Raw genomic sequence first — 21768 nt, forward strand, 5'->3', positions numbered from 1 at the left:
ACGGCTGCTTTGGGCATTTAATATATAATAATTACATATGACATTTAGCAGACACCTTTATCCAAAGCGACTTACATTAATGGGTGCATACATTTTTATAGTGCATAATACAGTATATAATAATAGTACATGTTTCAATTAAGCCTTGATTGGTTGAATCATCATGGTAGGTAAAGGAACCAGGGGTTGTTAATAAAGGTCACTGGTTCGAATCCCCGAGCCGGCAAGGTGGAAAAATCTGCCATTCTGCCCTTGAGCAAGGCAGTTAACCTCCAACCACAACTGCTAGAACAGGGTCCATCCCTGGTACTGTCTCTTTGTCACAACGCCCCTGTGAGGTCAGTCAAGACACCTGCAGCCACTAGCTCTCTGAGGAAGAGTTTCTCAGCACTCACATCATGTACCACCTGGACAAAGACAATCAATACAGGAAGATACTTAAGAGACTTTCATTTGAAAAATATATATAATTCAAAAGTGCTTCGCTGACCTGGACCTTACTAGTAGCACAAGCAAACAAATATTTTTATGGGAACAGCAAACAATCAGCGTTTGTCATTCTCTCTCCACTGCTCTTATATACTGTAGTGTACCTGGGCCTTGATGGCGTCCATACATAGACTCTCATAGTAGTGTAGTCTGGCACCGGGATGCTGCAGGTCATAACCAAACCCTGCCAGGCTCACCTCATCACACAGCTGTAGGGCCATCACCACCGCACTGGCACCTAACGTAGGAACCAACTAGAAGAGAAGACAGGATGGTAATTAAGTGTTTATTAAAACTTCATTGAGATAGGGGGCAGCATTGGGAAGTTTTGATGAAAAGCGTGCCCAAAGTAAACTGCCTTTTACTCAAGCCCAGAAGCTGGGATATGCATATAATTGATAGATTTGGATAAAAAACACTCAAAAGTTTCCAAAACTGTTAAAATAATGGCTGTGAGTATAACAGAACTCATATGGCAGGCAAAAACCTGAGAAAAATCCAACCCAGAAGTAGGAAATCTGAGGTTTGTAGTTTTTTTAAGTAATTGCCTATCCAATATCCCGTGTCTGTGGGGTCAGATTGCACTTCCTAAGGCTTCCAGTACATGTCAACAGTCTTTAGAAGTTGTTTCAGGCTTGTATTGTGAAAGGGGATCGAATAAGAGCTGTTTCAACAAGTGGTCAAGCTGAAAGACATTAGTTTAGTCTCGCGCGTGGCCGTGAGCGTGACGCTCATTCTCTTAACTTTCTAATGACAACAGAATTGTCCGGTTGGAATATTATTAAGATTTATGATAAAAACATTCTAAAGATTGACTATATACATCGTTTGACATGTTTCTACTAACTTTAATGGAACTTTTTTGACTTTTCGTCTGGACTTTGTGCCCGCGCTTTGTGCATTTGGATTACTGGACTAAACGCGCAAACAAAAAGGAGGTATTTGGACATAAAGATGAACTTTATCAAACAAAACAAACATTTATTGTCTAACATGGAGCCTTTTTGAAATCTGACACAGAGGCTGGATTAACAATAAGTTTATCTTTAATCCTATGTATAACACTTGTATCTTTCATCAATATTTATGATGAGTATTTCTGTAATTTGATGTGGCTCTCTGGAATTTCACCGGATGTTTGTTTGAGACAATGCATTTCTGAACATAACGCACCAATTTCAAATGAGGTTTTTGGACATAAAGATTAACTTTATCGAACAAAACACACATTTATTGTCTAACATGGAGTCCTGGGAGTGCCATCCGGTGAAGATCATCAAAGGTTAGTGATTCATTTTAATGCTATTTCTGACTTTTGTGACACCTCTCCTTCTTTGGAAAATGGCTGTATGGTTTTCTGTGGCTAGGTGATCGAAATTCCATCATTTGGTGTTTTGTTGATGGTGGTGGAAAACACTGTCTATGGTGCCGCTGGAGAATCTCCTGTATGTGTTCAATTGGGTTGAGATCTGGTGATTGAGATGGCCATGGCATATGGTTTACATCGTTTTCATGCTAATCAAACCATTCATTATAGGGGCATAGCCATGGTAGCTAAAATAATGGAAAAAAACAATGGCCTGCACAGCGTTTTTATACATGATCCTAAGCATGATGGGATGCTAATTTCTTAATTAACTCAGGAACCACACCTGTATGTAAGCACCTGCTTTCAATATACTTTGTATCCCAAATTTACTCAGGTGTTTCCATTATTTTGGCAGTTACCTGTATGTCCTTTAAAATTATTAGTAACCTTCCTCTGTTGCTGTGTGTATCAGTAGTAGTAACCTTCCTCTGTTGCTGTGTGTATCAGTAGTAGTAACCTTCCTCTGTTGCTGTGTGTATCAGTAGTATTAACCTTCCTCTGTTGCTGTGTGTATCAGTACTAACCTTCCTCTGTTGCTATGTGTATCAGTAGTAGTAACCTTCCTCTGTTGCTGTGTGTATCAGTAGTAGTAACCTTCCTCTGTTGCTGTGTGTATCAGTAGTAGTAACCTTCCTCTGTTGCTGTGTGTATCAGTAGTATTAACCTTCCTCTGTTGCTGTGTGTATCAGTATTAACCTTCCTCTGTTGCTGTGTGTATCAGTAGTAGTAACCTTCCTCTGTTGCTGTGTGTATCAGTACTAACCTTCCTCTGTTGCTGTGTGTATCAGTAGTAGTAACCTTCCTCTGTTGCTGTGTGTATCAGTAGTATTAACCTTCCTCTGTTGCTGTGTGTATCAGTAGTAGTAACCTTCCTCTGTTGCTATGTGTATCAGTAGTAACCTTCCTCTGTTGCTGTGTGTATCAGTAGTACTAACCTTCCTCTGTTGCTGTGTGTATCAGTAGTAACCTTCCTCTGTTGCTGTGTGTATCAGTAGTATTAATCTTCCTCTGTTGCTGTGTGTATCAGTAGTAACCTTCCTCTGTTGCTGTGTGTATCAGTAGTAGTAACCTTCCTCTGTTGCTGTGTGTATCAGTAGTAGTAAACTTCCTCTGTTGCTGTGTGTATCAGTAGTAGTAACCTTCCTCTGTTGCTGTGTGTATCAGTACTAACCTTCCTCTGTTGCTGTGTGTATCAGTATTAACCTTCCTCTGTTGCTGTGTGTATCAGTAGTAGTAACCTTCCTCTGTTGCTGTGTGTATCAGTAGTAGTAACCTTCCTCTGTTGCTGTGTGTATCAGTAGTACTAACCTTCCTCTGTTGCTGTGTGTATCAGTAGTAGTAACCTTCCTCTGTTGCTGTGTGTATCAGTACTAACCTTCCTCTGTTGCTGTGTGTATCAGTAGTAACCTTCCTCTGTTGCTGTGTGTATCAGTAGTAGTAACCTTCCTCTGTTGCTGTGTGTATCAGTAGTAGTAACCTTCCTCTGTTGCTGTGTGTATCGGTAGTACTAACCTTCCTCTGTTGCTGTGTGTATCAGTAGTAGTAACCTTCCTCTGTTGCTGTGTGTATCAGTAGTAGTAACCTTCCTCTGTTGCTGTGTGTATCAGTACTAACCTTCCTCTGTTGCTGTGTGTATCAGTACTAACCTTCCTCTGTTGCTGTGTGTATCAGTAGTATTAACCTTCCTCTGTTGCTATGTGTATCAGTAGTAGTAACCTTCCTCTGTTGCTGTGTGTATCAGTAGTAGTAACCTTCCTCTGTTGCTGTGTGTATCAGTACTAACCTTCCTCTGTTGCTGTGTGTATCAGTAGTAGTAACCTTCCTCTGTTGCTGTGTGTATCAGTAGTAGTAACCTTCCTCTGTTGCTGTGTGTATCAGTACTAACCTTCCTCTGTTGCTGTGTGTATCAGTAGTAGTAACCTTCCTCTGTTGCTGTGTGTATCAGTAGTAGTAAACTTCCTCTGTTGCTGTGTGTATCAGTAGTAGTAACCTTCCTCTGTTGCTGTGTGTATCAGTACTAACCTTCCTCTGTTGCTGTGTGTATCAGTAGTAGTAACCTTCCTCTGTTGCTGTGTGTATCAGTAGTATTAACCTTCCTCTGTTGCTGTGTGTATCAGTAGTAGTAACCTTCCTCTGTTGCTGTGTGTATCAGTAGTAGTAACCTTCCTCTGTTGCTGTGTGTATCAGTAGTAGTAACCTTCCTCTGTTGCTGTGTGTATCAGTACTAACCTTCCTCTGTTGCTGTGTGTATCAGTAGTAGTAACCTTCCTCTGTTGCTGTGTGTATCAGTAGTAGTAACCTTCCTCTGTTGCTGTGTGTATCAGTACTAACCTTCCTCTGTTGCTGTGTGTATCAGTAGTAGTAACCTTCCTCTGTTGCTGTGTGTATCAGTAGTATTAACCTTCCTCTGTTGCTGTGTGTATCAGTAGTAGTAACCTTCCTCTGTTGCTGTGTGTATCAGTAGTATTAACCTTCCTCTGTTGCTGTGTGTATCAGTAGTAGTAACCTTCCTCTGTTGCTGTGTGTATCAGTAGTATTAACCTTCCTCTGTTGCTGTGTGTATCAGTAGTAACCTTCCTCTGTTGCTGTGTGTATCAGTAGTAGTAACCTTCCTCTGTTGCTGTGTGTATCAGTAGTACTAACCTTCCTCTGTTGCTGTGTGTATCAGTAGTAGTAACCTTCCTCTGTTGCTGTGTGTATCAGTAGTATTAACCTTCCTCTGTTGCTGTGTGTATCAGTACTAACCTTCCTCTGTTGCTGTGTGTATCAGTAGTAACCTTCCTCTGTTGCTGTGTGTATCAGTAGTAGTAACCTTCCTCTGTTGCTGTGTGTATCAGTAGTAGTAACCTTCCTCTGTTGCTGTGTGTATCAGTACTAACCTTCCTCTGTTGCTGTGTGTATCAGTAGTAACCTTCCTCTGTTGCTGTGTGTATCAGTAGTAGTAACCTTCCTCTGTTGCTGTGTGTATCAGTAGTAGTAACCTTCCTCTGTTGCTGTGTGTATCAGTACTAACTTTCCTCTGTTGCTGTGTGTATCAGTATTAACCTTCCTCTGTTGCTGTGTGTATCAGTAGTAGTAACCTTCCTCTGTTGCTGTGTGTATCAGTAGTATTAACCTTCCTCTGTTGCTGTGTGTATCAGTTGTAGTAACCTTCCTCTGTTGCTGTGTGTATCAGTGGTAACCTTCCCCTGTTGCTGTGTGTATCAGTAGTAATCTTCCTCTGTTGCTGTGTGTATAAGTAGTATTAACCTTCCTCTGTTGCTGTGTGTATCAGTAGTAGTAACCTTCCTCTGTTGCTGTGTGTATCAGTACTAACCTTCCTCTGTTGCTGTGTGTATCAGTAGTAGTAACCTTCCTCTGTTGCTGTGTGTATCAGTATTAACCTTCCTCTGTTGCTGTGTGTATCAGTAGTATTAACCTTCCTCTGTTGCTGTGTGTATCAGTAGTAACCTTCCTCTGTTGCTGTGTGTATCAGTAGTACTAACCTTCCTCTGTTGCTGTGTGTATCAGTAGTAGTAACCTTCCTCTGTTGCTGTGTGTATCAGTAGTACTAACCTTCCTCTGTTGCTGTGTGTATCAGTACTAACCTTCCTCTGTTGCTGTGTGTATCTCTGAAGTGCTAGGCCTGTCTTGCGCATGATCTCTGTGTTAAGTATCTGGATGTTCTCCGGCTTCAGAGGAATGTTCTCCACAACGTCTCTCCAGAACCACAGCTTGGACCACCAGCTCTAGACAACACAACCACAGGAAGCAGAAACAGCTCTAGAACACAAACATAGACAGGTTTGGGGAGTAACTAATTGCATGTAATCAGTTACTTGTAATGTTTATGAAAATTGACTGCGAATGGGCAAATAGGATGATTTTGGTCATAAAGTCAGCCTGGTCTAAAACGGAGTTTAGAGTCTGAATGTGTCACAACGAGTAAATGAAGGTTAGTTTACAAATATGTCAACAATTCATACCCCCATTTGCCTATTAACACGTGGTGGCACCGTGTTTTCTGGGAAAAGACTGGGCGTGTTTGCTTTGCATGGGTCTGGTGGTAACCTAGTTGGCGCAAAACAAAGAAATGCCTGAAACTATATCCCCTACATACTGGTCTTGACAAGAAGAAAAAAATATTTTTCACTGTTCAACCAATCCAGTAAATGTAGAGGAGGAGTTAAGATGGAGTGTCGCCTTGTTAACGTCCAAAAGTGGAAGTTGTGTCACAGGCTCTCAGCAGAGGTTAGGCAGGTGCAGATCTCTCCTTAGAGGACAAATGGAATGGTTGAAAATTAGCAAACCCTGCACACCCAGGGCAACGAACTCGCCCACTGGAAAGTCTTCCCCAGACAGTGGTTAGTACTTGCCCTTGCTCAGGAAATATCTACTCTAGTGAAAATGGGCTTCCATAAAGTTGTTCAACAATCTTAGGCAGATGGCCAGGATATGGATTAAATCTGACTGTCTTCTACTTGGGGTGTCAACCATCAAACCTGAGACTGGTGTGCTGTTGGTAAGTAGCTACATTTTGTTTATAGCTAGCTAGTTATAGCTCTCGAAAACATTAGGCGCCATTCTGCCTTTTCCCTGTAGTTCTCAGCAATTAGCTTTGCTTACAACTGCCTCATGTGAACTACAGTCCCGACGCTGTGTTTTAACGTTTAGAAACATCAATAATCATCGCTTGAGATACAGCTTTCGAAACATTATGGCCCTTGTCTTTTATCAGTCAGAAAAAATCCTTCAAATAAAACAAATACACTTACTGTAGCAGTTTTGCACAGATCCATACAGCTATGGAGCCTCCATCTGACCAAACTACACTTCCGCTACACTTCCCAAGTTACGCGTACATAGTTGTGCGGAGCATACTAGATAGCTAATTTGCACAACGGTCGCCTCTTGTCTTCCGTAAACAAATGATGTAACATGGAGATATGGCTGTGTGGGAACACTAACCCTATCAAGCAGTGTATCAATTTAACCTTTTGTTTTTTGAAAATTATATGAAATATAAGGACCTTATGCTTCTAAAATCGTACCGCAAGCAATGTTACGATTGAGCATCGGGGCTCTTAACAAAACACCTTCGTCCAATGACTCTTATGTGTAATGTAATGGAACTGAGAGTCATGATCAAGGGCTAGCTAGCTACATGTCATTCTTTGATAGGCTTTGCCACTATGACACTAGGCTATAATACTGTGAAGTATCTAGCTACATATATAGCCTCTCCTTAACATATAACGGGAGAGGAAGATTTGCATATCTAACGTTGCACCTGAAGACAGGTTTGATCCCTGCTAACTAATGTTAGCTAGCTAGCTCATAATCAAGCAAACGTGACATGTTTGATGCAGGTTGCCGGCTTTCTTTCAATAATGTTTAAACTCAAACTGGCTAGCTACTGTCCTTATAGGTTTTGATTGAATGGCAAAGACACACCCATGAAACACCCACATCAAACCACACCCCCAACACAACTCTCGTTTGCCTTCTCTCATGGCTGCTAGCATTTCTTAATGACCATTGATGAAAAACAAGGCCAAATCAGGAAGTGCAGTTGACCTTTAAGTTTATTCCACCTGAGTGAGTCTGACAACAAGTCAAAGACCACTATGATAGCATACCAAATGCAGTAACTGAAAGTGCAGATTATGTTAGGGTAATCCAAAAGTTACATTACTGATAAAAATCTTGGACAGGTAAGTAGTAACTGTAACGGAAAGTAACGGACAGCAGAATGTATAGAAGCTACTTTAGAAATCATCAAACAGACAAACAGGAAAACAAACAGGAAGTAAACACATTCCCACCAGAGGCTGTTTGGTGATGACAGAGGTGAGCCAGTCCAGGTCCAGGCACTTGTAGACCACCAGGGTAACCAGGGAGGTGTGTCTGTACTCGCTGGGGGAAAGGGGAGCTCCCTCTGGGTACATCAGACGGACAGTGGTCCGGGAGCCTGCGTCCCTCTCAAACCCTGACACTGGGGCGTTGTTCATCCTGAGAGGACAGAGAAGAGTGTGAAGGGGAAGGAGAAAGAGGAGGGGAAGGAGGTGAGAGAGGAGAAGCAGGAAGACACAGCTTCAGACAATACAAATCTAATCCAGTATATCCCCTTAGTGACCAGGAGTGGTAGAGGTTAGTTTCGTTGCTTTGATGTATTTATTTTAGCCGTCTGGAATACTAAAACCGGGATTGGTTATAATATCAGAAACAGAAGGGGTCATGGAAAATATTATCTGATTTAAAAAGATCGTGCTTCTTTTACAATTACATTGATTGTTTGTTTGATTGGTCATTCACCTGATGATGACATCATACTGGTCGATATGGGATCCCAGGTGGCTGCCATGTAGCACCCCTCCACTGCCCACCACCACACACCTCCTACAGCCCCCACCCCTACCTCTCCCCTCCAGGGATGGGGGCAGGCCGGGATGAGTTAGAGAGGCCAAGGCCCTAGCCACCCTCTCGTCACAGCCCTGGAGGCCCAGGGGAGGAGACAAGTCCCAGGGAATAGGCCTGTTTGCTGCAATCCCCGGCTGGAGGAACACAGGGATGTCCTGGAGGTCTGGAGAGGAGTCCAGGGAGAGGAGACGAGACACACACCAGCCCGGATGGCAGGGCTGCACAAGCAGGGAGGCAGAGCGGTTTAGTAATACCTGGAGGAGAGAGGAGAGGGGAGAGGGAGGGGGAGTTTAGCAAGACCTGGAGGAGAGAGGAGAGGGGAGAGGGGAGAGGGAGGGGGAGTTTAGTATGACCTGGAGGAGAGAGGAGAGGGGAGAGGGAAGGGGAGTTTAGTGTGACCTGGAGGAGAGAGGAGAGGGGAGGGGAGAGGGGAGAGGGAGGGAAGTTTAGTATGACCTGGAGGAGTGAGGAGAGGGGAGAGGGAGGGGGAGTTTAGTGTGACCTGGAGGAGAGAGGAGAGGGGAGAGGGAGAGGGAGGGGGAGTTTAGTAATACCTGGAGGAGAGTGTAGAGGGGAGAGGGAGGGGGAGTTTAGTGTGACCTGGAGGAGAGAGGAGAGGGGAGGGGAGAGGGGAGAGGGAGGGGGAGTTTAGTATGACCTGGAGGAGAGAGGAGAGGAGAGAGGAGAGGGGAGAGGGAGGGGGAGTTTAGTGTGACCTGGAGGAGAGAGGAGAGGGGAGGGGAGAGGGGAGAGGGAGGGGGAGTTTAGTATGACCTGGAGGAGAGAGGAGAGGAGAGAGGAGAGGGGAGAGGGAGGGGAGTTTAGTGTGACCTGGAGGAGAGAGGAGAGAGGAGAGGGGAGAGGGAAGGGGAGTTTAGTGTGACCTGGAGGAGAGAGGAGAGGGGAGAGGGAAGGGGAGTTTAGTGTGACCTGGAGGAGAGAGGAGAGGGGAGAGGGGAGAGGGGAGAGGGGGGGGGGAGTTTAGTATGACCTGGAGGAGAGAGGAGAGGGGAGAGGGGGGGGGAGAGAGGGGAGGAGGAGGGGGAGTTTAGTAAGACCTGGAGGAGGGAGGAGATGGGAGAGGGAGGGGAGTTTAGTAAGACGTGGAGGAGAGAGGAGAGAGGAGGGGAGAGGGAGGGGGAGTTTAGTATGACCTGGAGGAGAGAGGAGAGGGATGGCATCATGAGGATGGAAAATTATGTGGAGATATTGAAGCAACATCTCAAGACATCAGTCAGGAAGTTAAAGCTTGGTTGCAAATGGGTCTTCCAAATGGACAATGACCCCAAGCATACTTCTAAAGTTGTGGCAAAATGGCTTAAGGACAACAAAGTCAAGGTATTGGAGTGGCCATCACAAAGCCCTGACCTCAATCATATAGAACATTTGTGGGCAGAACTGAAAAAGCATGTGCGAGCAAGGAGGCCTACAAACCTGACTCAGTTACACCAGCTCTGTGAGGAGGAATGGGACAAAAGTTACCCAACTTATTGTAGGAAGCTTGTGGAAGGCTACCCAAACGTTTGACCCAAGTTAATTTAATGGCAATGCTACCAAATACTTATTGAGTGTATGTACACTTCTGACCCCTGGGAATGCAATGAAAAGCTGAAATAAATAATTCTCTCTACTATTATTCTGACATTTCACATTCTTAAAATAAAGTGGTGATACTAACTGACCTAAAACATGGAATTTGTACAAGGATTAAATGTCAGGAATTGTGAAAAACTGAGTTATGTATTTGGCTAAGGTGTATGTAAACCTCCGACTTCAACTGTATGTATTCATGTATTCATGTGCTTTTGTGTGTGTTCAATACCATGTCAGTGTGTTGGTTGTCATTAGCCCCTGACAGAGGGTCTGAAGGTATAAGAGCAGGGACCAGGACAGCAGAGTAGCATCCCACCAGCAGCACCAGACTCAAGGCTAGGTTGTTAGTCCTGGAATAGAAAGGATATACATGAATGACACACACACACACACACACACACACACACACACACACACACACACACACACACACACACACACACAGACACACACACACACACACACACACACACACACACACACACACACACACACACACACACACACACACACACACAGAGCCACACCTGCTGAGTAGCATCTCCCTGGTGCCAGGTGTAGGTCTCCTGTGTGTAACAGGTGTTATCTCAGTGAAGTCAGCATCAGGCACCGGAGGAGAGCTGTAGTCATCTGGGTCCTCCACACTAAGGTGTTTCAGAGTCACCATGCTGACCTGGGGTCAGACCAGGGAAAGGTAGGATCAGGATTGGGCTTGTGGCTAGGGTTAGGGTTCAGACAGATTGTGGCCATGCAGCAGGGGTGGCAGGTAGCCTTGAGGTTAAAGCGTTGTGCCAGTAACCGCAAGGTTTTTGGTTCGAGTCCTGGAGCTGACATTGTGAAAAAAGCTGTTGCTGTGCCCTTGCTGGACAATGGTGTTTCTGTCTGTTACCCCATTCCCTGCAGGTGTCTCAGTGAGAGTTGGGCTATGCAATAAATGCATTTCCATTACAGGGCAAAAATAAACACCCTTCAAATTGTTATAGGGTTAGTGTCACACCAGGAAGGTTAGGGATGAGATCCTATTTTTCTGTGCTTGTCCTGAAATCCATTAAATCTATCCACACCAAGACATTGACAATATTGACTGAAGGTTGCTGTTGCTAGCTAACTCTTCACAGCCATTAGTAAACTTAACAAAGACATATCTCAGTGACAAACTTGGCTAAATGAAGGTTGAATAGAACAATTCTAAATATTTTATATAAGAAAAATAAAAGAGAAATACCTACCTGAAGACTAGGGGCTCAGAGATGTTAGAGAAAGTCTGTAGACAGCAGTTGTCTGTGGGGTTCTTCTGTCCTCCATGCTCTGGTGACGACAAGAAGGCAAATTACTCTAATCAGCTAAAATGGCTGCCACACTAAACTGAAGATGTCCCTAACCGCTGATCTAAGGTCGGTTTTGTGTTTGTACTACTTGTGGTAAACGTTAAGATGAAGGTGAGGGTGAGCTGATTCTACATCTGTGTCAGAGAGTGTGTTATGCTCTTGATGCACCAGTGAACTCTGCCTCCTCCTTCCTAACTGAAAATTAATAATTCACCTACTGTTACACAGTAAGACGGTCAGGCTCACAGGAATAACAGCCGGTGTGTGTGTGTGTGTGTGTGTGTGTGTGTGTGTGTGTGTGTGTGTGTGTGTGTGTGTGTGTGTGTGTGTGTGTGTGTGTGTGTGTGTGTATGCTAACGTAAACTACCGTTCAAAAGTTTGGAGTCACTTAGAAATGTCCGTGTTTTTTAAAGAAAAGCACATTTTTGGGCTATTAAAATAACATAAAATTGCTCAGAAATACAGTGTAGACATTGTTAATGTTGTAAATGACTATTGTAGCTGGAAACAACAGATTTTTAATGGAATATCTACATAGGGGTACAGAGACCCATTATCAGCAACCATCACTCCTGTGTTCCAATGGCACGTTGTGTTAGCTAATCCAAGTTTATCATTTTAAAAGGCGAATTGATCATTAGAAAACCCTTTTGCAATTATGTTAGCACAGGTGAAAACTTTTGTTCTAAATGAAGAAGCAATAAAACTGGCCACTTTAGACTAGTTGAGTATCTAACTTCATTAAATAGTGCCCGCAAAACACCAGTCTCAATGTCAACAGTGAAGAGGCGACTCCGGGATGCTGGACTTCTAGGCAGAATTCCTCTGTCCAGTGTCTGTGTTCTTTTGCCCATCTTAATCATTTATTTGTATTGGCCAGTCTGAGATATGGCTTTTTCTTTGCAACTCTGCCTAGAAGGCCAGCATCCCGGAGTCGCCTCTTCACTGTTGACGTTGAGACTGGTGTTTTGCGGGTACTATTTCATGAAGCTGCCAGTTGAGGACTTGTGAGGCATCTGTTTCTCAAGCTAGACACTCTAATGTACTTGTCCTCTTGCTCAGTTGTGCACCGGGGCCTCCCACTCCTCTTTCTATTCTGGTTAGAGCCAGTTTGCGCTGTGCTTTTCTTTCAAAAACAAGGACATTTCTAAGTGACCCTAAACTTTTGAACGGTAGTGTATGTGCGTAAATACGGGGCCATCTGTACAAATGTAATAACTTTTGTACATGCCTTTTTACATTGATCCGTCTGAGCACGAAGGCATACTCATATTGAGGCTTGTTCTGTGCACTGCTCTCGGCCCATGTGTTCTGGTGATGTCACACACACACACAGCCTAAGTAATACCTATATTTATTTACTGCTCTCTAATGTCCTCTTAACCTGAGATTTATATCAATCACCATGACTCATCCTGCTGGATCACACATTTATTACAGCTCAGATAAGTAGCATGCTCTGGTGGTGGGCTGCTCAGTATTTTAGCCTGACCTTTGCTATCAACTGCTTTTCAAAGGTGTGCATGTGAAAGGGTGGTGTGGTGTGTGTGTGTGTGTGTGTGTGGGGGGGGGGGGGGTCAGGGAACTGTGAACAACATTTGCAACATACAAAGGCTTTTGCTACAGACTGATAAACCTACTGATATTTGTGTCAAACTGCATCCATAAAGGACGATCTGCGACGCCGGTCTCTGATTGGTTGCTTCACAGTATGAGTCTTGCCGATATTTACAAGGTGTCACTTGACGCACTTATAAATAACGTAATCGTCCAAAACTGTGTGTTTACAGGCCTGGAGTCTGGAGGCCTTGTGAAACGACAGCTAACAGGGCTGGCACAGGGGCAACAAACGCACCCTGTGCTCATACCTCTAGAGCGTGTGTGTGTAAGGGGGTGGGGGGGTCACACACATGCACACACACACGCGCTCCAGGTCTACAGTAGTAGACCTGTCTACTAGGATTTCACAATGCCCCTGGTGAGCCTGGCATTCCAATTAGGAAGTATAAGATCATCTGGACTGCCACATCCCAGCTAGTAACCAACCGGTCCCCTGAGCAGGAATACTGACGTTTAGACAGACAATCTGTTTGCTATTCAGCTGTTAGAACTGTTAGATGTAAATTGGAAGTGAGAATTGTGAAGTTGTTTCAACCACAGGTTGTGTTTCTGTCGTTTTGTTTCCATTTCAACCCTGAACGGACACCTCAGTATGGAGGAGGATGTGCAGTGGGCTTCCAATGTGACAGCAGAACTGGACCTCAAGAAGTCTGAGGTAGGGGGAAATTATCAGTTATTTAGACAGTTTTAAATTCAAGATGCATTCCAGTAGTAAATAGGTAACATGTCATTGCGTTATCATAAACAACAATGGTGTATTAAAAAAAAAAGTCCTTACCCCAGGACACTTCAACGGGTGACTATCCAGGAAAACAAATGAAAGGGAGCACTCTATTGATATGGCTAGTGGGACACTGACCTGCGAGGTTGTATACTTTAGAGCATCAAGGCTGAATCCGATTCATGACATAACAGACAAATGTTTTACATTGAGAAAGTTGCCTTAGAGCTCAAATAATGTCATCATATTTAGCCACAGATGAGTATTTAAAGGTCCAATGCAGCCTTTTCTATCTCAATATCAAATATTTTCTGGGAAACAGTTGTTTTCAATTAAAATGGTCAGAAATAAACAAAAATAGCTTTGAAGCAAATTTCTCAAGCAAGAATTATACTAGGACTGAATAAGGAAGGGAAAACTGAAAACGATCTGTTATTGGCAGAGAGGTTTGGAACTCTCTTTCTTATTGGTCTATTAACTAATATACAGCATGGTGATGTTACCATGGAAGGCCAAAACTCCATCCCACCAAAACAGGCTGAAATTTCAGGAGATCTTTTCAAACAGCTCTTACACTAAAAGGGCTTTATCATAATTTTCACAATTTCACAGTATTATTTCAACCTCATAGTGTGGAAATTATATAAAACACAGGAAAATATCTGGGCCTTTAAAACAATCACGTATCCAACTGTACATATTAACATAGACACAAACATGTGTACACACACCCGCACATACATGCACTTGCATTAGCTGGTGTAAACTGTGTGAGGCTGAGTGACCTGAGCTAGCCTTTGCTGTGACTGTGTGACTATGTGTGACCCATTGACTGTATAAGAATGGACAAAGCCATCAATGACGTCACACCATTCATTCCTATGTGAAGACTCAATGGCACATTTAAAGCTCAGGAAGTCGGTTTTAGCTTGCCAAGATGGCGTCTCTTGGGGGTGTGGGGGGATTCTCAATAAATAAATAAATTGCACAGTTTGAGCTACTTCAGGAAGTGGGGTGAACGACTGCTCAAACTCATTGATTATCTCAAGTTTAAGTCCGACCGGGGACTGCAGGCTGCCGGTAGCAACACATGTATCCTTTTAACTTGTTCTTTGTGAGATTGTTTTATAATTCGTTCAAGGACATACTGTACATCTGGTGTAATAGAAGCAATAATTGATACCGGGACTGTCTTCTGATTTTAATTTTATTCACACAAGTATTGACCACGAAGATTGCCATTTTCCCATTCAGTACATAGGTGGATCCTGCTTTCTGAAAACTTTCTGAAAACAACAGCCTGCAGTTCTCTGGTCGGCCATGAACTTCATGGCTTCAATGAGAGGGGGCAGTTCTCCCCCTGGTGTGACCTATAGTTAACTGAGGTATCTATAACCACGAGACCCTTTGCTGCTTCTAAAATAGTTTACAGCTTATTAACTTAACAGCCTGACCTCTGACCTACAGTAGGCTATCTATAGTACATTGCTACATCTTTACAACTAATACATGAAACCAAGTAATTACTGAATTATAAATAAAGTAATGTCCTTGATTATACATGTATTTTGTTTCATAGACTTTCATAGACATTTGTATGTCATGGTGTCTGCAAGGATTTTACTTCAGGATTTTTGTCTATATTTGTTCATGTTTTTACCGTTCTAATATCATCATTTCAGTTTGAATATTCATTTGAATTCATTTGAATATTCCATGCAAAAATACATGATATTGCATGGACAAGTGTTCTTGTAGATTCCTCTATGATCCATGCCCCTCAACAGATGGCTTGATACTGCCTCCAGGGAGAGCGCAGAGTTAAATCTCACCTTCCTCTGCAAGCAGACAGATTTGGGATTCACAGATTTTAATGAATGACTTAATTTATACTTTCTTACACCAGCAGTTCAGCACTAGAGGGCAATTAGCTTGTTAGTTATACATTATATTTACCACTAATCTCATGTTACAGTTTTGTTCATCGCTTTAGTGCAATATTTAGTGCAAGCATGTGGTACAAAATGCAAAACAGATCATCAAACAGGAAATTGTTCCAAAACTTTAAACACATTTTCAATTGACTAAGTACAACACACAAAATCATAAGTCACTTTTTCACAAAACTTAATCAGTGTTTTATCTAGAAATGTTTCACGTTACATGTCACGACTTCCGCCGAAGTCGGTCCCTCTCCTTGTTCGGCGGTCGACGTCACCGACCTTCTAGCCATCGCTGATTCATTTTTCATTTTCCATTGGTTTTGTCTTGTCTTCCTTCACACCTGGTTCCAATCCCATCAATTATATGTTGTGTATTTAACCCTCTGTTCCCCCTCATGTCCTTGTCGGTGATTGTTTGTTTGTATGATATGTGGAAGTTATGTTCTGGTGTGTGACGGGTTTTGTACCCACTTGTATTATTTTACATATTTTGGTTTTCTGAGTTTTGTGAGCACTTATTAAACGACTCCGTTTACACCAAGTTCGTTCTCCTGCGCCTGACTTCCCTGCCACCAGCACGCACCCACTACATTACAATACATGTTCATATAAAGCAATTGCCTTTCACAATGCAATGCTCACGTTACTTTTGATATGATTATTTTAGTAAAATACATTTTACTATTACTTAATCGATAATCACTTAACTGTTTGGTAAACCTACAAATGTTAAACGGGCTTGTCTACTACAGATTTAGTGAACTAAATCATTAAAATGTATGTCTGTAAAGTAGAAACATAAAAAGTATTATATATTAATTATTGTAATTTTAACTAGGCAAGTCAGTTAAGAACAAATTATTATTTACAATGACGGCCTACACCGGCCAAACCCGGACGACACGGGGCAGATTATGCGCCGCCCTATGGGACTCCCAATCATGGCCAGTTGTGATACAGCATGGATTCGAACCAGGCTGTCTGTAGTGACACTGTAGTGATGCCTCAAGCGCTGAGATGCAGTGCCTTAGATCGCTGCGCCACTCTTGAATGTACTACTATGACGATGACTATTATGATTTTACTTCACAGTAAATTAAATAAAAATCTGTTATTGACAAGATCAGAGATGTACTGTATGTAACAAATCAAAGTTTACTGGTCGCGTACACAGATTAGTAGATGTTACAGCAGGTGCAGTGAAATGCTTGTATTTTTAGCTCCTACAGTGCAGAAATAAATACAATACCAATATGAAAATAATACAGAAATAAATACAATACCAATATGAAAATAATACAGAAATTCGAAAACAAGAAAGAAATGCATCCTCTATACAGTAAACATGTGTCCAAAATGACGTTTCTGGGGTCTTTTTGATCAGGAGATTTCATACTGCTTTACTAAAATATCATTGGCCAATAGAGTACTTTAATACTGGCTAATACAGCACTGTAATACCGTAATATATGCCATTTACGTAGCAGACACTTTCATCCAAAGTGACAACAGTCCACATATTTTGGTATGTGACCCCAGTGGGAATAAAACCCACAACTCTGGTGCTGCTGGTGCCATGCTCTTACTAACTGAGCCATGTACAGGACCACTACAACACATAACTACATTACAATACTGTAAAATACAATAGGCGATTACAATGCAGGTGGCAGATGTATGATTTCCATCCCCATGAGCACACTACCCTCCTTCAGGCCATGGATTCACCATGCCAAAAGGTTTATCTCCACGTGCATGAACAATTAACATATTTACTGTTCATTCTTTCTATGGGCGAAATGCTCAAAACAGGCTTGATACAAACTAGTGCTGCTAAACATTGTTTCCTTAATTTCTTTCATTTGATTACATGATGAAAGATGTGTCCAATGACCACACCTTTGATCACACATGGGATAGAAATTATGGAACGGTGATGTTTAGTCCATTTTAATGGGTAGTGCAAGTGATGTAAAACACAGTGTAATGTATTGCACTTTACAGTACTGTAGCTTACTACATTCAAAGGGCAATTTGTTGCTATTGGATTAGCTGGTTGTTCAAATGACTAAACTGAGAAGATATCATTATGTTGTGTTTTGGTGATTAAACCAATGTACTCATTATATTTCACAGTAGACTTAGATTTTGGATCAATGGTTGTGTGGTGAAAGATGTCTGCAAACAAAATGAATGCACAATGAAAGGTTTTGATTGTAAAATGGCTGCTTTACGAGTGTTGCCAATTTGGAGTTTTGTACAAACAGTTTTTAAAATTCACCACATACTTGTGAAAATAGTTCCAAAGCGGTTAAAGAAACTGTAAACATAAGTACTTTACTGCAGGCACAGAAGGGTTATGCAGGTTTTCTACAAATGGAAAAGAATGTTTTGCTTGTCTTTCTATTTTTGCATTTCTGTTTTAATTGTAAAGTATATTAAGGTGAGTTATGATTTGAATATTATTTCTATGCTATTAACCAGCGTCGCAGAGCGCGAGCAGTGAAGCTGGGACATATAAAGTGGGACACACCTGAACAGGAAGAACCAGGCAGTGAACCCACCAATCACAATGTTGAAAGCATCCAGGTAAAGTCAAAGGAAAAATAAATAAACTTCTGATACATTTGGTTATGTGCTCACCCTCAGTTCCATTAGTCTGTGAATCCTACATTCTAAATCCAGGAATAGTTTCATGTCAATACATTCTACTTAGCTCTCTTTTACCAGGCTTGTTATTGAGACAATATTTGATTCTATTCACCTGTATTTTATGAAGAACACACAACCTATTCACATCTATCGCAAGAGGCTGTTTCTATTTCCCCAAGGTTGGTTAGTGCCAACATCATTGTTCTATTACCAGATATTTTGCTGAGAACATGTTCTCATTTACAATCACAACCAGGCTATGAGGTTACCATGCTATGAATGTATCTGGCCATTAGCCACTTCAACATGAGCCCCTGGCATCTCTGCTTTTCCAGGCACTGACCTGACCCTCTCACCCCCTCTCCCCTTCTCTCCCCTGTAGTAAATCAGGTGGAGGCTAGCTACTGTTCAAACAGCTGTTGGTTTACACTAGACACAAAACAAAGGAAGGGAGGCCAGTCACTCATACCAGACTAGGGCTGGTGTATGAAGAATGAGCGAATAGTAATACTTTAAATAGTTAAGACAATATTAGATATCATTCATTACACGATGAATGTAATCTATCTCGTGTCGTGTTTTGGCAGTCGTATTCTTTATTGTTGTTATTATGTCAAGGTAGAGAGAGAGAGAGAGAGAAAGGGGGTACCAATTCTGAGTCAGTCTGTATGAGAGTAGAATCTAATCTTCTGACCACCATCTTGTCTCCCCTAGCCAGAGGAGAGAGAGAGGAATTCATTTTCAGAGGGGAAGATAGTTGATCAGGGAGGACCAGAGAGCATCAAGGAGATCTGCCAGAGGAGGAAGTTGAAGAAGTCGGGGTCCTCATCCAAGGTGGCCATGGACATACCTGTGGTGAGGCAAAATTTATATCATATTTAGCAATATTTATTTTTGATGACCGGAACAATGCAGAATATACTCTGTTTGTCATTTTGAAGAGTGGGACCAGGGTTTGCTGATTCTGGATCAATTGCTAAGTCCCAGAGAGTAACACAAACACGTTTTTATGGGTCTCTGTGTTTGTCAGTTAGGACCTGTAGACACTTTTGACTTCATGAAGGCAGCGACTCAGGGTAAACTCAAAGTGGTGGAGAAATATCTGGAAGATGGAGGAGACCCCAATTTCAGTGATGAGGAAAGTACTAGTCTGTATGGTATACGGTCAACTTATTATGTCACGTGATCTGGATTTTAACCTTTATTAAGCTTTTACATAGAACGATTACTTTTACACCGAACGATCTAGCACGATCCTCAGACAATTGCTTTAATTTTTGGTCTAATTCCCATTTCTGGAAAAGGCTCAAAACAAAGGTTAAAATCCAGGCATGTGACTTCACTTCACAAAATATATGTATTTACTTGTTGAAAGATCTGGCCTCAATAGTTCAAAGTTCAACTGTAATGTCCAAGAGGTAAATTGAAATGATTGTGGCCTAGCAATCTGCAATGGCCTTGCACTACTGTAGCAGTAGCACAAAATATATATTTTTTAAAAATGGTACCTTTTATCTTAAACAAATATCATTTTAACATTTCAACATCTTACATAACTAAATATTTTTCCAGTTAAGGAGGACAGCACTGCACTTTGCCTCCATCGAGGGACACTCCACCGTCATCCAGAAGCTTCTAGAGAAAGGAGCTAACATCAATTTTAAAGACCGGGTGAGAGACTCTTGCCATTAATACTGTATGTTCTATAGTCAATGTATGTTGCCATGATAAAAGCTATGAAATTACATAATTGACATAATTGTGTTTTTAACTCCAATGCTAAGGAACAAATGGACAACTTTTTTTGAATCACATATACAACATGTAACCTCTATATAACCTCAAGTATTGCGCTGATAATTGTATAATTGCTAAGGTTATAGGGCTGTGGAATGGAAAGCTGGTGATGAGTCAGTTGTTAAGCCTCAGACATTGTACATCGAAGGTGGCCATGTTGTGTGTGTGTTCCAGCTGGAGTCCAGAGCTGTTCACTGGGCCTGTAGAGGAGGAAGTCTAGCTGTGATCAAGGTCCTCCAGAAATATGGAGCTGACCTCAACATCAGGGACAAGGTGAGACGTGGGTGTGTGTCATGATGCTTTTGTGCGACTATAGCCACTGACATTTCATTCATTATGGAGTTAGCCAGCTAACAGAATGGCCATCTACCCATGGCCTTATCATTTCACCAGTCCAGGGTTGTCCTCAGTGGGGTTAAGATATATTAAGAACAGACATGTTTATTTGTCATTTGACATGTAGAATTGGGAAGATTTCAGCTACAAGGAATTGTTATCTGCAGCATCTTTCACAACGTATTTCACATCAATCCCGGTGAAGAGGGGGAAATGAGGAGAAATGCGCCCGTGTTGGCTGTAACTCTCTCTCTCTCTCTCGTCCCTAGCTGATGGCCAGCCCTCTCCATGTGGCCACCAGGACAGGCCATTCTGACGTAGTGGGACACCTGCTGAACAGTGGAGCCAAAATCAACGCCAGAGACAGGGTAGGACGTCATGCTTTCTCACTGCATCATACCTGGTCTAATATGATTTTGTAAGCCAGTGCATCATACCTGGTCTAATATGATTTTGTAAGCCAGTGCATCATACCTGGTCTAATATGATTTTGTAAGCCAGTGCATCATACCTGGTCTAATATGATTTTGTAAGCCAGTGCATCATACCTGGTCTAATATGATTTTGTAAGCCACTGCATCATACCTGGTCTAATATGATTTTGTAAGCCAGTGCATCATACCTGGTCTAATATGATTTTGTAAGCCACTGCATCATACCTGGTCTAATATGATTTTGTAAGCCACTGCATCATACCTGGTCTAATATGATTTTGTAAGCCAGTGCATCATACCTGGTCTAATATGATTTTGTAAGCCAGTGCATCATACCTGGTCTAATATGATTTTGTAAGCCACTGCATCATACCTGGTCTAATATGATTTTGTAAGCCAGTTTTGTATTGGTGCTTAAAAACCTTTTATCATTCCTTTCCTCTTGAAATACAATAAACAAACATCATCATTGTAACAATGTGGCTCATCATCTTGGTTGTCCTCGTTGTCATCATTATCTTGGTTGTCCTCGTTGTCATCATTATCTTGGTTGTCCTCGTTGTCATCATTATCTTGGTTGTCCTCGTTGTCGTCATTATCTTGGTTGTCTTTGTTGTCATCATTATCTTGGTTGTCCTCGTTGTCGTCCTTATCTTGGTTGTCCTCGTTGTCATCATTATCTTGGTTGTCCTCGTTGTCATCATTATCTTGGTTGTCCTCGTTGTCGTCATTATCTTGGTTGTCCTCGTTGTCGTCGTTATCTTGGTTGTCTTTGTTGTCATCGTTATCTTGGTTGTCCTCGTTGTCATCCTTATCTTGGTTGTCCTCGTTGTCATCATTATCTTGGTTGTCCTCATAGTGTTGTATTGTATTTGTGTATTCCAGGAGGGGGACACTCCGCTGCATGATGCTGTGCGTCTGGGCAGATATAAGATACTCAAGCTGCTCATTGTTGGAGGGGCTGACACCAGGCTCAAAAACCATGTGAGTATCACATCTTCTCAAATAAAACTTGAGGTTGGCATAGACATTTTCTATTCAAATGTGTCTTTTTGCTTCCGTGTGTAACTGTTTGTACAATCACGCG

General features: G+C 42.1%; 3 protein-coding genes across 4 annotated transcripts in view; 1 reads left to right on the forward strand and 2 right to left on the reverse strand.

The window, feature by feature from the left end:
• Positions 1-11342, reverse strand: st3gal7 (ST3 beta-galactoside alpha-2,3-sialyltransferase 7). Of its 2 annotated transcripts, XM_029765340.1 has the most exons (8): positions 11080-11340; positions 10378-10523; positions 10080-10200; positions 8153-8511; positions 7663-7849; positions 5446-5586; positions 594-743; positions 1-407 (listed from the first exon to the last, which is right to left on the reverse strand). In XM_029765340.1, the coding sequence occupies exons 2-8, from the start codon at positions 10515-10517 to the stop codon at positions 321-323; spliced, it is 1185 nt and encodes a 394-aa protein (XP_029621200.1). In that variant the 5' UTR covers positions 10518-10523; positions 11080-11340; the 3' UTR covers positions 1-320. The 2 variants fall into 2 exon arrangements, with proteins under 2 accessions (XP_029621200.1, XP_029621202.1); XM_029765342.1 differs by lacking the exon at positions 5446-5586 and having other exon boundaries at positions 11080-11342.
• The window catches only part of ankrd2 (ankyrin repeat domain 2 (stretch responsive muscle)), an 18106-nt gene continuing 2406 nt past the window's right edge, over positions 6069-21768 (forward strand). The window contains exons 1-8 of the mRNA XM_029765344.1: positions 6069-6359; positions 13390-13453; positions 17947-18051; positions 18829-18969; positions 19687-19785; positions 20086-20184; positions 20517-20615; positions 21567-21665. Coding sequence (XP_029621204.1) covers positions 13391-13453; positions 17947-18051; positions 18829-18969; positions 19687-19785; positions 20086-20184; positions 20517-20615; positions 21567-21665 — 705 coding nt within the window. The 5' untranslated portion in view covers positions 6069-6359; position 13390. The remainder of the gene's footprint in view (positions 6360-13389; positions 13454-17946; positions 18052-18828; positions 18970-19686; positions 19786-20085; positions 20185-20516; positions 20616-21566; positions 21666-21768) is intronic.
• Positions 18691-21768, reverse strand: part of morn4 (MORN repeat containing 4) — a 21928-nt gene continuing 18850 nt past the window's right edge. The window contains exon 6 of the transcript XR_003879765.1: positions 18691-18964. The gene's annotated coding sequence lies outside the window, so the exon portion shown is untranslated. The remainder of the gene's footprint in view (positions 18965-21768) is intronic.

This window comes from Salmo trutta, chromosome 10 (genome assembly GCF_901001165.1).
Source record: "Salmo trutta chromosome 10, fSalTru1.1, whole genome shotgun sequence".
Lineage (NCBI taxonomy): Eukaryota > Metazoa > Chordata > Actinopteri > Salmoniformes > Salmonidae > Salmo > Salmo trutta.